Source organism: Octodon degus, unplaced genomic scaffold, assembly GCF_000260255.1.
Source record: "Octodon degus isolate 3935 unplaced genomic scaffold, OctDeg1.0 scaffold00036, whole genome shotgun sequence".
NCBI classification, from domain to species: domain Eukaryota; kingdom Metazoa; phylum Chordata; class Mammalia; order Rodentia; family Octodontidae; genus Octodon; species Octodon degus.
Window position 1 is genome coordinate 328,032 of NW_004524612.1, and position 17,021 is coordinate 345,052.

General features: G+C 34.1%; 1 protein-coding gene across 1 annotated transcript in view; it reads left to right on the plus strand.

Moving 5' to 3' along the window:
• Window positions 1-17,021, plus strand: part of Spock3 (SPARC/osteonectin, cwcv and kazal like domains proteoglycan 3) — a 64,142-nt gene that overhangs the window by 33,448 nt on the left and 13,673 nt on the right. The window contains exons 3-4 of the mRNA XM_004630713.2: window positions 57-176; window positions 16,759-16,980. Coding sequence (XP_004630770.1) covers window positions 57-176; window positions 16,759-16,980 — 342 coding nt within the window. The remainder of the gene's footprint in view (window positions 1-56; window positions 177-16,758; window positions 16,981-17,021) is intronic.

Consider the following 17,021-nt stretch of genomic DNA (forward strand, 5'->3'; position numbering starts at 1 on the left):
ATTTGGAATCCTGATAAATTGTCGTAAGAATTTATGTTGTTTCTCTTTGATTTTAGCATGCAGCGACCTGGAATTCAGAGAAGTGGCAAACAGATTACGGGACTGGTTCAAAGCCCTTCATGAAAGTGGAAGCCAAAACAAGAAGACAAAAGCATTACTGAGGCCTGAAAGAAGCAGTAAGATGTCTAAATTGATGCTTTGTTTTGAGATGAGAATTTACACTTAAAGAATTCTTTAGAACAGAACACTACTTCATTGCTAACATAATGATCAAAAAATCAGAACTCTTCTTCCACGCATTGCAGATGTATTTTGCAAGGAAAAGAAGCATCTGAGAAAATACTTATTAATGGAAAATGAAATGTTTTCTCAGAGAGGATTTAGATTCCAGTTAAAAATTCAGACACAAATATTTTCAATATTTTATCAAAGCAGTAAAAAGCAGAATGACATAGAAATAGTGATAAAATTTTGGAATAAAATTTTTGCATCTATATTCTTAGTAAACACATTCAGTCTTTCCTCGATGGTAACACATTTCAAGATTGTGTCTTCATACTTCTTAAATTTGGCTTTGTATATAATGGATCGGTGGATAATAGAAAATATCCATAAATGAAATGTTATGGCTGAAGATAAATAAAAGAGCCATGAATTCTTAAAATATTCTTTCAAAATGTATGTAATGGTCTCACATTTTAATTTCTTAGAAATATGAATTAGAGACCTGGGAGATAGCTCAGTGGACTAAGCACCTGCTTTGGCTCAATCCCAGGCACTGCATGCCGACCTGTCGCCCCCCACACATGGGGAGCTGAGCCAGCCAATGAGACTGGGCGTGGTGGCCCGCCCTTGAAATCCCAGCTCTGCAGAGGCTGAAAACAGGAGGATCACTACAAGTCTGAACTGCTTATGAGATCCTGTACCAAATACATGAATACAGACAGATAGAAATAGATATTCATTTGAATAAAAGTATAAATTTAATTGATAAAAATAATATTGAAACATGGGTTTAATCTTTTAAAGATTTAAATGTTTTCCTTCCAAAGGGCAACAGAAGGTAAAATGGCAGCAATGCCAGCATATGCCACATCTCTAAAATGCCTGCGTGTGGCCTTCGTCGCTTCTCAGAGAAGCATGAACACCCATTCTCACATGCAACCCTCAAAGGATAATGTTTAACAACATTAAAAGCTAACCAAGATCACCTACAATTTATATATTTTTAAATATTGTGCATTTTTTCTTACTTTAAAGAAATTTGTTATAAACTTAACTTTTTGATTTATGAATCTTATCTATCTCAAAATAATTGAATATAATAGTGCAACTAATGTATTACCTTTAGATATAAAGATAGTCTTTCAATATGTGTATATATAATGAATTTTAGCAAGAAATTATAGTACATAATCCTTTAGAAGTGGTTCTCAAATTTACTTTTGAATTTATTGATTAAAATTTTGGCAGCTGCTGTATATGTGTATGCATTTTAGTCAGATCTTATTTCAGAGACATAACATTAATTTAGTGTATTTTTCCTGATCCTAAAGAAAATTGGTGTAGGATGAAGGGGTTCCTTACAGAAACTAGCACACTGATTTTTTAAAAATTAAAAAATTCATATCCACCCTTGTCTCTCCAATAATCATTCTTGAAAATAGCGTGTTCTGCGATTTTTCCTAGAATCTAGATCCCAAACTAATTTCCCGAATAAATTTAGAAATAGATCAAAGAGAGCTTCTAAGCTTTCAGTGAAGTACCTGGTTAATCATCCACATTCAGATTGTCTACTCTTCTAGGCTTTTGTTTCAAAAGCCATGAAAATCCCTGAAATAGTGGATTGATTCTAAGAAGTTGCTTTGGGGGTAGCTTATCTTTGCATTGTACAGGAAGATGAGGGTTTCAGAGTTATTTGTACTCTTTCAGGTAGTCAGTGCCAACCAGACATACTTTTCAGAGGAGCTTTTCCTCTAGGGTTTTGGAACAATTTCATAGACAAGAAATGCTCCATTCACCTCCTTGGATCTGGACACTCCCAAGGTGAATGCTCTGTAACCCCATCATATAGAATTTGTTAATCCACAATTCAGCTACATACTGCCCACGTCTTTTTAAAAAATTCTCCTTTCATTGTTAGCACACTGATAATCTGCTTATTGATCTTGTGTTCTCTCTTCCCAGAAAATTACTGCAAAATGAAGTTAGAGATTTTGACTCATCATATTGCTTGATTCTGGTGTTTGGCTTATATCATAGAGTATTCACATATCAGAAAAGAATAGACATAATAAATGAATAAAGTAAAGAACCCATCAATGTGCTGTGTTGTGTGGCTATGCTGTAATTAAATAAATTAGTACCTTAGGATAAGATTATATACTGTACCCAGTATTTTTTCCATAAATGTAAATGCTGTAACTGGATGCATTTGCTTCTATGAAAAAAATTCTAAACATTAGAAATAAAAGGATAAGATGTACATCCATTTTGAATTGTAAATGATAATAAGTGTTGCCAAATGCTTTGTAAAAGGTTTAGGCACTCCAGATTGCTGCTAGAGAGGTACAGAGTTAGCTTTTGACAGCTGCCAACAAGCCAAAGTATTTACAGTCTTTTGACCTTTTCCATTTTTCTGTTATATTTTACTTTACTTTTACTATGTATTTCTTTTACTTTTAAGACACATTTCTTTTATGTGTACTGATTTTAAAGACTATTACGTAAAAATCTTTTATATTGTGAAGAAAATACTTCATAAATTATGTCTGTTTGCCTTTTAATAATGAAAAAAAAAAAAACATATTGTGGCTGGATTTACTTAGATCCTTCCAGAATTTTTGGCATGCTTTGCCTCATGTGCTAATTGTTCTTTTTATACAATATGAATTTATATCTGTGCTATTAATAAATATACAGTATATCATTGTATTTGGTTTATTTTGTATGTTCTACCCTCCTGAAAGATGTCTAGCACAGAATTTATTCTATTAGTATTGCATTCCTACCTTCTATTTTATCAAACTTTCCTGATATTCTTTTCACATTTCATGTTCATTTTTCCTTATTATTTGTATTTAAATATCTTGCTTATCAACACTCAGAGTTGAATTTTAATTGAGATTGTTTCATATGACACTGAACCAAATCCAGGAATTCTTTTTGAATTATTAAAAATATGAAGAAGCCAACATAAAGCAGATAACCTATTTTAAAATATTTTTCATTTGGGTATGTTACACAAAAGTCCTTGGAACTTGCTGTCTTAGGTCCTTTCCTCATTGCCAAAGCAAAATACCTAACACTCAGCGTTAAGGGAGCAACAGTGCACTTAACTCAATTTATAAAGGTTTCAGTCCTCCATCGGCTAGCCCCAAGGCAGGGTGGCATTGGCTGAGGGGCATCAGAGAGGATAAATAGTTTATGCTGGGCACAAGGTAGCAAAGCAAGAAGGGACCATGTAGTTACTTTCTGCATCTTTATCTTCTTTCCAGGATACCAGGATTAAAGCAGCTGCCAAACCAATTAGTAGACTGAGTTAGCAATCACATACCCTTGATGCAACCCTCTGACATCCTAACAGTGCACCATAAGTCAATCATACAGTGTGGATCCAGCTGCCTCTGCAGTATCTCCACCTATGATGGCATGAGGTCTTGGGGGCAGCTAAAGACAAGCCAAAACACTTGCTTTTCAGTAGTGTAAGAGTGGATGAATTCAACAGAATTTCATTTCAACAGAGATAAAAATCCAATTTATTTTTATACCGGGATAAATAACAGTTTAATATTGTTAATTATATATATATATATATATACCTTTAAATGTTAGTTATCACTAATACAGACAAATAATTTGTCTGGTGAATCATGTATAACCTCTAAAATTTACATAGGATTCACTTCACATGATTTGTAAGAATGACCTTATTTTAGGACAATATCATATATTAACAAAAGATTATCTTCTATGTTCTCTATATCTTGGATACAAAGTGCTTTCTTAGAAGAGTGTTATATAATTTTTAATTATAGTAATTTAATTTTATAAAGAAAACCATGAGGAGAATAATTATAAAGGGTAATGCCTCATCCTTTTGAAGTAAATTAGCACAGTTTATGAATATATATTTTAAACATTTTTAGCCATATGCCTCTTTACAGTATAGCTTCTCAATACTGTGAAAATGAGCAAAGTTTACAGATTCAAATATGGAAGCTTCTCTAAAGCCATAAAAATTACAGGCAACATTGCATAAATTTTAGGGTTTTATACATTTGATGTAGATAACAAACTCAGTATCAGTTAAGAAATACCTACTTAGGAAAGGTATAAGATTTGAAGTTACTCTAAGATTTCAGAAAATTTTTATGTTAATTAATCAAAAAAAGATAATTACTGCTGAAATAAAGTTCATTATCTGAAAAATTTAAATTGGTTTAAAAACACTTTATGTTATTTATAACTGTAAATATATTATACATGCAATACTGACAAATTTAATCAGTAAACCTGTAGAAGAACTGTAGGCAAAATATACTCAAAGAGAATAACGTGTGTTGTTATATAATAAATATTTAGAACTATAAAGTCAGAGTGATTATTTTAACAATTAATTGTTTTGTCAAATTTTGTTTTATTTTACTAAGTTAAACCCAGGACCTTATTACTGAGTACTATCTCTAGCCATATTCTATTTTACTGTGTTTCATTTCATTTTTAAGCAGCGTTCTCTAACCCTAAGCTGAATGTCAGCCTACCTCAAGTTCCAAGACTGTTAGGGTTATAGGCATGAGCTCTATCCTGGGCTTCAAAGGTTATTGAATTTTTAAGACAAATTATGAATAATAAAGTATTAACATTTTTAATTCCTGGAAGTTTATAAATTTTCAGTTCATATAAGCAGTTGTTTATCTTGTAGCCAACCACAGGAGAGATTTCCTGAAGCAATGTTATAATTTAACTTGCAGCAGTATCTGGAGTTAGGGATATCACAGAGCTAACTCAAGCAGGTGAAAAACATAGCCCCTCCCTCTTAGGAGAGAAAACTCCATCTCTAGCAATTTGTGTTCATGTGTTTGTAGACTGTAACACCCGTTTCATGAAAGAAAGTAATTAGAGATTGAAGGTGATGCTGGCAGGTGAGTTTGCTGCATTTGAGCAGAGCATCTTCCTTGAGCTGGCTCGGCCAACTTCACTTTTACTATAGAAAATGGCCAGTACTATAAGGGAAAAGCATGCATGCCTGCTTTCCTGATTGGATGTTACTAACATTGTTCAATTGTCTAAAAATATTTGTTTTTGATCTATAGTGAATAGAGCTATATATTCTTGAATTACTACTGAGAATAATTCTTTTCTGTTTTGTTTTGGTCTTTTGGTACTGAGAATCGAACTCATGACCTCCTGGTTGCCAAGCAGAAACTGTGCCATGGAACTTTGGCCCTAGCCATGGAATAATTGTATAATGAAAGAAGAAAATCATCAATCATTTTAAAATAAATATATATTTTATTAGATACAACTTACAAAATATCTGTGGATGTTTATACTTAAGCATCAGGATTGTAATAATAAAAATAAATATGCAGGAGAGGGCTAAAATTAATAGTTATTCTTGGTTAGGTGAGTAGGAATATTTTAAAAAATATTTATTGCTTAGTGTGTAAATACTTCCTTTGAGATAGAAATTTTGTATTTTGATGCATATTTACCAGAGATGTCCTTTAAATTATTAATGTAATTTTCATTAAAATGATTAATTTTTGTTTTACTACAGAACTTGCTTTCTGTGCATGAAGATGAATATGAAGAGAATATGTAATTTTGTTTTCTGGTCTGGGGATTGAACTTGACATGCTAGACGAGCTCTGTAACACTGAGCTATGCCCCCAGCCATATATGCAGTTTCTTTGAAAATATTTGTCAGTTCTTATGCCTGTGCGATTAATTTTGAGGACATACAGTAAAAAGTTAGTGAATGACTTCAACAGGTGAAACTGAGCTGTCACAAATCTTTGACATGAAGAAAGGAAGTCAAACATGGTTACCACATGTGTCCTTTCATCACAGTATATACTTAAATATTCCAAAGAGTTCAGCCCTCTACTTTACTTCAGATAAATCACTAGTGATAAGATGATCTGTAGTCATGGAGCACTAAGGGCCCACAGATGCCATCCAGGAAAGCTGCTTTGAAATATCATCCAAAGTAGCATAAATATGTATACATTTGGTCAATCCTTTTGGAACTACCAATTTTGACATTAAAAAACCACTAAATTCTAAGGTGAGGTCTAATAGAAGTCACCTGACAATCCAGTATTTTTTGTAAGTTAGTCTGGGATACTTTAAGTCTACATTTTGTTCTTTCCGAAGTGACTCATACCTTTTATCATTTTGTTTCAGTTTACTGCTCCATTACACTGAGTAAAAATCTGGACTAAGCCCTGACATCCCTCATTTCCCATGAGCAATATCTAACAACCCAGCATCATAACATTGCCCTTATGTGTATGTTAACTATGTAGCTACAATGCCAGTTAAGCTGAATGTAGAATGGGTCATGTGCTCTCTAATTTTACTTTTATCTGCCCTTAAACCAAGCTGCTAATTTGTGACTTCTATAGCTAACGACTGTCAACTGACCTCTGTGAGTTCCAGGAAGCTTTATAGGGCTGCTGACCAGTGTAACTACTGAGAGTCAAGGCACTCGCTTCACACTGGTGGTTACTTGTTCTAGAACCCTCTGCACCCAGGTATCTGTGTGGCAGACTCCCTTGCTTTACCTAGTTCTGCTCAAATAGCCATTGTCACCACAAGCTGTGTTCTGTTCACTCTCTATCCCTATGAAAAAAAAAAACCCAGCACAAGAGAGGTTTTTTTTAGGCAGTTCTGCCTTTCTTCTAGTATATATTGCTACCTGATATAAACATGTGTACCACATCATTTTCTCTTTTCCACATATTAAGCAAAATTTAAGAAGCCAGAAATTTTCCAGTGCGAACTGCTGAAGTAATAGAAATATTGGAGGGGAGCACAACATAGAGTCAGTAACAATTTGTTTTATGAATAATTGAATAAATTAAATCAGAAATTGTTAATCTAGATAAGGCTGTAGTCTTAAAAGAAAGATTAAGGACCATGTAACAACTTCTTCAAGATCTCTGAATGACATGCAGTCTCAAGGAGGACAAGGCTTTTTTCCCAATAGCAGAGAAGAGGAAAAGGGTCAAGACTCGAAACTTATCTGGAAATATGATTTGTTTCTATTGGAAAGACAGATTTCCTTGAAGCTGGAATATAATTTCATACAGAAAGATCTGCCTAGCCTCACTCATCAGTGTTACAATTCAGATCTAGAATGTCCCCAGAAAGCTCATGTGTTTGGAGGTGGGCTCACTGAGGGTGACGTTTTTTCCTTTATCTTTAATTTTTGATTAAGTAATTCTATTGGCACATTTTATGTATACATAATGATCACAATGTTCAAAAGGAGTTTGTACCTACACATGATCTATATTTATACTTCTTTCTAATTTTCCTCCTCTGCCTTCAACTCTTTTCTCTTTCTTATTTCCAAAAGCTTTGCTTCCAGTTTTTCCTTTTTCTCTGTTTTCCTTTCCTTCCTTCCCCTTTCCCCTTTCTTGTTTCTCATCCCATTTGAATATTTTCTTCTTGTTTCATAATATCCATGATATATTTTGGCTTTATTTACTTTTTCAATTTCTCACATCAGAAAAAATATACAAACTTTGAACACATGTATCTGATTCATTTCATTTAAGAGTATGGTCTCCAGGTGCATCCTTTTACCCAGAAATGCCTCGAGTTTAGTTTTTTTTTTTTTTCTTTTTTGTGGAAGTGTGAAGAAACAATGCAAAGTAGAAAAAATTTTGTCAGCTATTCCTTAGTCAAGAACTAAAATTTATAGTACCTGAACAACTAAGAATATTAGACCTCTCAAATTTAAAGACCTAATAAAAAATGAGCATCATTAACTTCTCAGATTAAGAAGTATAAGCAGCAAATAAAAATATGAAAAAATATTCAGCATCACTGGTCATTCAAGAAATGCATTTTGAACAACACTTAGATTCCATCTCACCCCATAAAGAATGGCTGTTATCGATAAATCCACCAATAACAAATACTAATGGAGTTGTGGAGGGAAAGAGACCCTTCATTGTTGGTGGAAATGTAGACTGGTACAATTACTGTGGAAATTAGTGCAATGATTCCTTGAAAAATTAAAACTAAAGATATCATTTGACACAGCTCTTCTTCGTGGTATGTTCTCAGAAGAATTAAAAGCATCACACCACAGTGACAAATGCACGCCCGTGTTTATACTAACCGTGTATATAATGGCTAGGTCTTGGAAACAGCCCAAATGACTATCAATCAAATGGATAGAAAAGATATGTGGTATTTTTATACAATAGAAGGTGACTAATTTATAGCTGAATAAACTGCTGTACTAGAAGTTGAGATCTGGCTTGGGCTGGGACCCCGAAGGTATGTGTCCCTCTGACATGCCTCCCTTTGCTCTCTGACTCCTTGAGGCCCAGTGTTGGCATGTTTTTGTCTGTCACCTTCCTCTGCCACCCTTGGAGTCAGCCAACCTTGACCTGAAATGGCAGGACTACATAAACCTTTCCTCTCTAAGTTGTGGCTCTTAGGTGTTGTGTTCCAGCAAGGAAAAAGAAACTAAGATAACTGCTTATAATGCTAGCATCAGTATACATTTTACATTAAACATCTTACTACCCTCTGAAACCATTAAAATATAGTGAAATATGGTATTGTTCTAGTAATTATTGTAGTAGCTATTCATAGTTTTCCAATGCCATATGATCTTCATCTGAAATTTTTATTATGAAAATTTAATCACAGCCTTTACTCAAAGAATTTTACAACCAATTCCCAAGAATAGATTTTTGTTCAAATATTGAATAGTATAAACATCCATAAAAATGGTTAGATTTGATGGAAAATGTCAGCATTGTCACAGATTTTTTGAATGAAGTATCCCATTATTTTTAACAACTACAATATACATTTTTTAAAAGTCAGGATTCTTGAATAGGCTTTGCTTGGATATATTTTAAAGCAATCACCGAGATAAGATGCAAAGGAATGATCATAGCAACTAAAGAGATAAAAATCTTAAAATGAGTTTTGTGATTAAAGTGTTAAGAAAAGGGGAAAATTTGTCCCAGATCCAACCATCACTGCCATGAAAATACATTGTTGAGCCTGTATGAAGAAAGTATATGTCTTATCTACTGTAATTTATATTTCTTGAATTTACTTTATTATGAAAATCTCCAAAACTTATATAGCAGAACTACTATTCCCAGGTTTAAAATTTGGTCACAATTGAGAATACTTTCCTCTTACAAAGTGATAGCACATTAATTTTCCTTTCATCACACTGGAAAACATCAGGACATGAACATCACAAGCAAAATCCACAGATTAACAGTCTGATTTAGATTAAGATAATGTCTCATTGTCACTTTCCTATACACCAAATGTTCTCTTCTGTCAGAGAAAATGATGGTCTTCCTTACGCATCCAGGGTAAATGAATTCATTCCAATTTCTTACCAAGATAGTGCTCACTTTATGTCATGCTGGTTTCACATTGAGAGGAAGATTGAATAGAATCAAATGATTTTAAAATAATGTCTTATTTTAATGCATTTATAAACTTTCTAGTGTATGAATAGCTACTACAATAATTAGCAGGAAACTTCACTTTTTGAAAACAGATCTGTAAAGACGGTAGATAAATTTTCTTATTTTAAGCAGTAAAATTAAAGATCCAAATCTTTGCTCATTTTGGTGGTTTTAATTATTGAGACATCTGGCATTTTCTACTTTTATTAGGTAGACACTATAACTCTACATAATAAAATTTAATTATGTACTTACATATAATGAAGGTACTGTCTTAGTATATAGATAATTAAATTTTTCAGGAATAGTCTAAGTCATGTTTAGCTCATATGTGGATTTGTTAGATTAAGTGGCAATTAAATAAAAAGAGATACGAAGTGAATGATATATAGCCATGAAATTATTGTTGCATTATTATGTTCTGGAAAATTATCAAACTGGATTTCCCAGAAGCAAGCTTCTTTTGGCCTCCGGTCCTTAGGGATTAGATTGCTCCATACAGTAAAAGTAAAATTTACTATTAGCTTTGACAAGTTGAATATCATTAAGGAATAGATTAGAGACACTCATCTAATGAGTGAGTTCTGTTTCCATCACTACACTGTTCAATCAATTGGTTACTAAGTGAGGAATTGTGTCTGGTGTGCATATTATAAGACTCCAAACAAAGAAACTGCCAAAGAAAACTCCAGCTTGATAGCTTTGCTTTTATTTGCATGACGGTTACATACAGTACTATGATGTAGGACAGAATATAAAACTAAGCCACAAATGCTGATTCCCACTAGCAGGCTTCTGCCAACATCTAAATGGTCATTAAACACGGAGGTCATTTAATAAGGAAGATTCTGTGTCAGACATCATGTCATCAAAATAGTTCAAGAAAAATGATTTGTTTTTCTTAAGAATACATGCTATTCAATGGCCTTTGAAATAAAACACAACAGCCACCAACAAATCATCCCATTGGCTGGGTTCAGGCAAATTTTTTTTTTGGGTGGGGACTGGGGATTGAACACAGTCCCTTGCACTTGCCAAGGAAGCATTTATTCCACAGAGCCATCTCCCTGGCCCAGTTCAGGCAATTTTGATTCCACACATGTCAGAAAAGACAAGAATAAAAATGAATCGGAAATTCCCAGATATCTTATGATGAAAAAATGATATGGGAAGTGCTCATCAGTAATGGATGCAATCTAGATATGATATTTGTGAGTCCATAAAGCTCTATTCCTATATTTCCTCACATGCCCTTTCCTGGCATCTTAGCTGCTTCTATGAATTCTTCAAGGTCACATGGATGTCACAGTTGATATTGCTGGAAGCTTTACTTTGAATTTGTGATTTTTGCTCATTCATGAAGGAGCTTCTTCAGGTCATTGCAAGGAAGCAGTGAAATTAAGATACTACTAATAAGATATCTTGGAGCCATGAACCTGCTTGAATGTGAAAATCATCATAAATTCCAAATATTCTTCCCAGTGAAACTGGCATTAATGGAACCCTGCTCTGCCTGCCTCTGCAGGAAATACCTTGGAGGATAGAAAGACATAGGAGGTGTATAGTAAAGAAGGGCATTATCCAGGAGAATAAGACAAAATTTAAATATATGAAAAATCACAGGCAAATAATAGCAGTGATAATGTTCAATTGTTTCCTGAGGTTGGAACTATGTAGATAACTGTTAAGAAAATATGTACATCCAGAGGATATGAGGCATTTCTACACACCCAGTAGTTCCACCGGTAACATCACTTCTAAAGAGTTTGCTTATATCTGATAACTTATTTAGTCCAAATGACCCATTTTATTATGACCTGAGGAGCTGTGGGAGCAAACAGTCCTTAGAGGTGAGCCCAGTGAAGACAGCACACTGGTAACTATCTCTTGTTCTAGGTCCAGCTCTCCCATCTGTGTCTTAGGTGATCAGCACGTCTCAGCAGACCACGTTCCAGATCACTTCCTTCTGCATCAAAATAGGCAAATTGTACATATTCTGGGCATTCAGTCAAAAAAAATAGATCTCATATGAAAACCTTTGTCTTTACATGGATGCTGTGCTTATTTGCACAATCTTTTTACTGAATGTGCTGAAAACACAGCAGCCTACAATGCCCTTCGCTTCGTGACTGAGTTCCTATGACTAAGTCATTCAACGAAATGGTGACTAAACGAAGAGTTTTACACAGTACATACATTACGGGATTCAGAACAAAGAAGTGTTCAAAGGAGAAACTCCAAGTTGATGGCTTTTTTTCATTTGCATGTCTCATATATAGTATGGTAATGTGTAACAGAACATAAAGCTATAGTACTATACAGTAAGTAGTGTATAAACAAGATGCATTGTAAAAAAAAAAAGATGAGGCTCAATCAGAAAGGTGCAAAAGGGCTGGCCAGATAGCTCAACTGATTAAATCACCTCCCTAAGCAGGCACAGGGACTGGGGTTTGATTTCCAGCGTGCGGTGCCGGCCACACGCCTGGGCCATGCTGAGAGAGCGATTGAGCCTGAGCGTGGTGGCGCGCGCCTATAATCCCAGCGCTTGGTAGGCTGAAAACAGGAGAATCACTATGAGTCCGATCTGTGTGGTGAGATCCTGTAGACACTGTAGACCCTGTACTAAATATATACATAAATAAAAAGGATGCACAACACTACAAAAAATAGGATGTATATCCAAGCGGTGGATCATAAGACCATACAGCAGGCTTCAGTCATAAATCTGAATAATTGTTAAACAGGTCACTAAATGAGTAATATCTGTTTCTCCCTGATTTTTTTACAATCTGTTTTTAATAAAAAGAATTCCTTGTTTTCAAAACATAGGGAGGCAGTATGTTAAGAGCACACTGAGTAGCCATCTGAGCCTAGCAAACCAACATGAAACAACTCACCCCACTAAAAAGTAACAAACGTGCACAGAAGAACTTCACATTGCAATCATATGCTTCATACCTTTTGTCAGTTGGAACATATGCATGATTATTAAATTTTTGCCTAATTCAAATTATTCATTTGAAAAATCCTTGCGCATTTGTGTAATAGGTGTCTTGAAACCAACGAGAGCTAGTAGCTAAAGACGGAGGAAAAGTGTAAATAAAAAGGAAATAAAATAAGTCAAAAGCACAATTATGGGTTATGTAATAGGCAAGTGAGAGGCTGGCTGCATGCTCTTGCCATCCTTGAACCATATGCTAGCCAATAAAAAAGCAATTAATTCTATGATGAATCCTTTGAGACACTAACGAGTATTATTTTCAAAATATCATGGGAAGAAAATATATTTAACTTAGTATATCTTGATTTTTAATTTTCTCATAATACACATGTTAATTGTAAAATAATTAGATGCTTATTTTTAAAACAATATGTAAAAGTATATGAGGAGAGTTAGTACCCTTGCACAGACTCCCTCCACTTCCCTCGATAAAGAGATAAAAACTGTTAGCAGCCTAATACATGTAACTTTCCAATCATCACTCATATTTTTCATACCTATATTTTTATAATCTGTATATACCTGCATTAACTTTATTTTGCTATTGAGGATTGGCTTTCAAGACTTGCAGCAAGTCTCAATCTTCAGCCATTTTTTATTTATATTTTTATTTTTCCCAACTACATATGTTATTTTCTAATGCTGTCCGTAATTTGTCAATATAGTGGCAAATGATAATTGGTTGACAAATTATGTTTTACTTAAAATATGTCTTTGCAATCACTCAACTCATGAACCCATGTTACTTTCAGCAGGGCTGGAGATTATATATGTATATATATTTTTCTTACTGTTAATGCCATCTACTATAGTAATTTTTCTTTTCCTTATAGAATACTTTAGATGATTTCAGTTCTTTTAAATTGTTAAGGTTTATTTTATGACCTGGAATGCTTCATATGCTCCTGAACGAAACTTTGATTATCATTAGTTGTTGAACTTTTCTATCAATATAAATTATGTCAACCTATTGATTAATGATAATGTTGTTCTTCTATACTGTTAATGTTCACCTACTTGTATTCTTTGTTGATGAAAAGGTGCTGAAATATTTAAATGAAATTAAGGTTTGCCTGTTCCTCCATTTGGTTTCTTTAGATTTTTTTCCTGTTAGGTATATTGAGACTTATTTTAGACACATAATGTATTCACAGACACAGCTTATTAAATATTTTATCATTATGTATTGCTTCATATCATCTACTTTTGTTATTCTGAAGTCAGAGTTATTATTTATAAGTTCTATCTAGCTTTCTTTTCATTAGTTCTTTCATGACACCTATTCCAGTCTTTTTATTTCTGCATAAATATATTTTTCTTTTTGAAAAGATTTTTTTCTTGAGAAAAAATTTTCTTTGCTTTTCTTTAATCCAAACTTGCACTTATTGAATTTCACCTGATATTTTCAGATCATTTATATTAAATTATTGAAGTAGTTTAATTGTAATCTACTTTCTGTTTATTTATGATATTCCAGCCCTGCCATTTTTCTCTCTTACAATGCCTTATTTTGGAAAAAGTACATTTTATGCTTGTCTGTGCTTTAGCTTATTTCTGTTTTAAAAGTATCTTCATGGTTGGCCTATGATTCTAAAAAATTCAAAACATTAATTTGACCTTTAAGTATTTTTGCCTAAGTCCCAATTTTTCTGAAGTTCTGCGCTCTTTTTTTTTTTTTTTTAATGTATTTGATACAGGGTCTCACTATGCAGCTCAGACGTTTTTACTGCCTCCCCAGAACTGGGATTACAGGTGTGCACCACAAAGCCCAGTCTCAGTGGCCAGCTCAGCATGCCTGGGGTGGCTTGTACTGCCCGGGACCAAACTCCGGTTTCTGAACATGCTTAACCAGGTGCTGAGTCCACTGAGCTATCTCACTGGCCCTTCTGTGCGCTTTTTGATAAATGTTTTGCCTTTGTGTAATCAATAAACAAAGATTATGTTATTGATAATTTTTATTAGATGTTAAATAACATTCAAGCCATTTGAAGTAGTAGCTTAAAATCATATCTTTAATGATACTATTAGTAATATGTGTCAGCATTTTTCAATAGAGCTAAATTTCTGCCCGGTATATGTATTCTATCCAGAAATTCAATTTTTAAACGTTTTCATGACTGAAGTTTGCTTTTCTTTCATAAAACAATCTCATCTTTCTTTTTAAAACAATTTTAACAATTATTTTCCTTCCGAACATGAAATTCTTGTCATAATTCTATTCTTACTTCTGTAGTTTTATTTTTGCCGTGTCCAAACTATTCCTTTTCTAGAATAATAACTGTTTTGCTTCTCAGTGCTTCAATTTTTTTCTTCCTATTATTTTTTTTATTAATTTGATTATAATGTGTCCAACTTCCACTTCTTTGTGTCTTCAGTTGGTTCATTATCCTCGTTGGTGGTTTGATACATTTCATTAAGTTTGGAGATTTCTCGTTAATCTAGTAACTATTTTCTGTGTCCCACTTTCATTCTCTCTTCTCCTTATATAATTTAATTTTTCAATTACTTTGTAATTTTTCCATACTATTCCTTGATACTTTTCTTGAACTTTTTCTTCCTTTTCCTTCTCTTTTTCTACAATCTGACACATCTGCCCGTAGTAGGAATTCTCTAATGATCTACATTCAGCATATTCTCTTCAATCATTCCCAGGGACAGTGCTTTTTAAAATCCTTTTCCTTCTCCCTGAAGAGCAGACCCTTGCCTGTTTCTCCACAGTGGCACAACATCCTGCTCTTCAGTAGGCATGGGTAGCTCTGCCCCATGAACCACAGAGAAGACACTTGCCCCCTTCCCACATTGACTTCTACTCCTCTGATGACCTGCTTGGTTCTCTTTTCCTTTCTTGTCCTTCCGGAGAGCACTCAGTGAAGCTTGTAGGAATATGGAAGTTAGTGGGGATGGTTTCTCTTTTTTTGTGGTTTATCTTTGTGTACTGTGGAGAGACCCTATACTATGTTCAGGCTTTAGCGATTTGTTAAGAAAATTAATTGAGTGAATGCTACCTCCTATAGAGTAGGCATTTGTCACAGTTAAGGAAGGACTTACATTTCTTGGCTTCTGGGTGATCCAAGTACTTCTTTTTATTCTCAGCTACTTTATAATTGTTCAAAGCACTGATATTCCATCCAATGCCATTCATATACTGAGCTCCATACTGTCTGGGACTGATCCAGAATCGCCCATGTTGGGTTCTGAAGTTTCAACGCAAACCCTGGTTGTCATTTCCCTAGAGCTGCTCCCATCCAGTGCATCTTAGTGCCTCCCACTGTAGCATATTTGTGATTGTGAAAGTTGCCTTCAGAATAGCATAATAAAGAATAATTTATAATACTTAGTCTTGCTCTGGTCAACATGTTTTTTTAATGAAATACCACAAGCATCATAATTCCACAAAGACACAGGATATGAGACATTTATTTTTATTTTTCAATCATTTATGTATTTATATTTATTTGATACAGGGTCTCATTATGTAGCTTGGACTCCTGCACAGGATCCTCCTGCCTCAGCCTCTCCAGCACTAGGATAACAGGCATGCGACACTCATTTTAGGTGGCTGGCATGGTGCACCCAAAGTTTTGGGGCTGACACAGCATGTGTTACCAGGGATTGAACCTTGCTCCTTATGCTTGCCAGGCAAGCACTTAGACCACTGAGCTATCTCCTCAGGCCCAGGATACAATATGTTAATTATGCCTTTGTGAAAGTAGCATCATTATTTGAATTTATTATCAAATGATAACATAGTAAAATATATAATAATCTAATGAGAGATTTATCATTATATATACTGATTGTTCAGAAAAAGACATTAAAAAATAAAATGTAAATAATACGTGATTATAACAGAAACAGCTGTTAGAAGAGTTACTAATCAGTACCTGAATGATTTCTAGCTAATTTTTCTTCTTAAATATCCTAAAAAATAAATATTACTATATGTGCTTTACTTTTACACAAATTAAGCCCTATTTCTCAGACTACCCAGCAGGAAGTCTATACTGACTACATGTATGTTACTTTATTTTCCTTTCATATTTAGCTCATCATTTTCTCTCTTGCCATTAGGATTCGACACAAGCATTTTACCAATTTGCAAGGATTCACTTGGCTGGATGTTTAATAGACTTGATACAAACTATGACCTACTGCTGGACCAATCAGAGCTCGGGAGCATTTACCTTGATAAGAATGAACAGTGCACCAAAGCATTCTTCAATTCTTGTGACACATATAAGGACAGTTTGATATCCAACAATGAATGGTGCTACTGCTTCCAGAGACAGCAAGGTAAAAGATGGGATACCTACAGTTGCAAATAGTTGACCTAT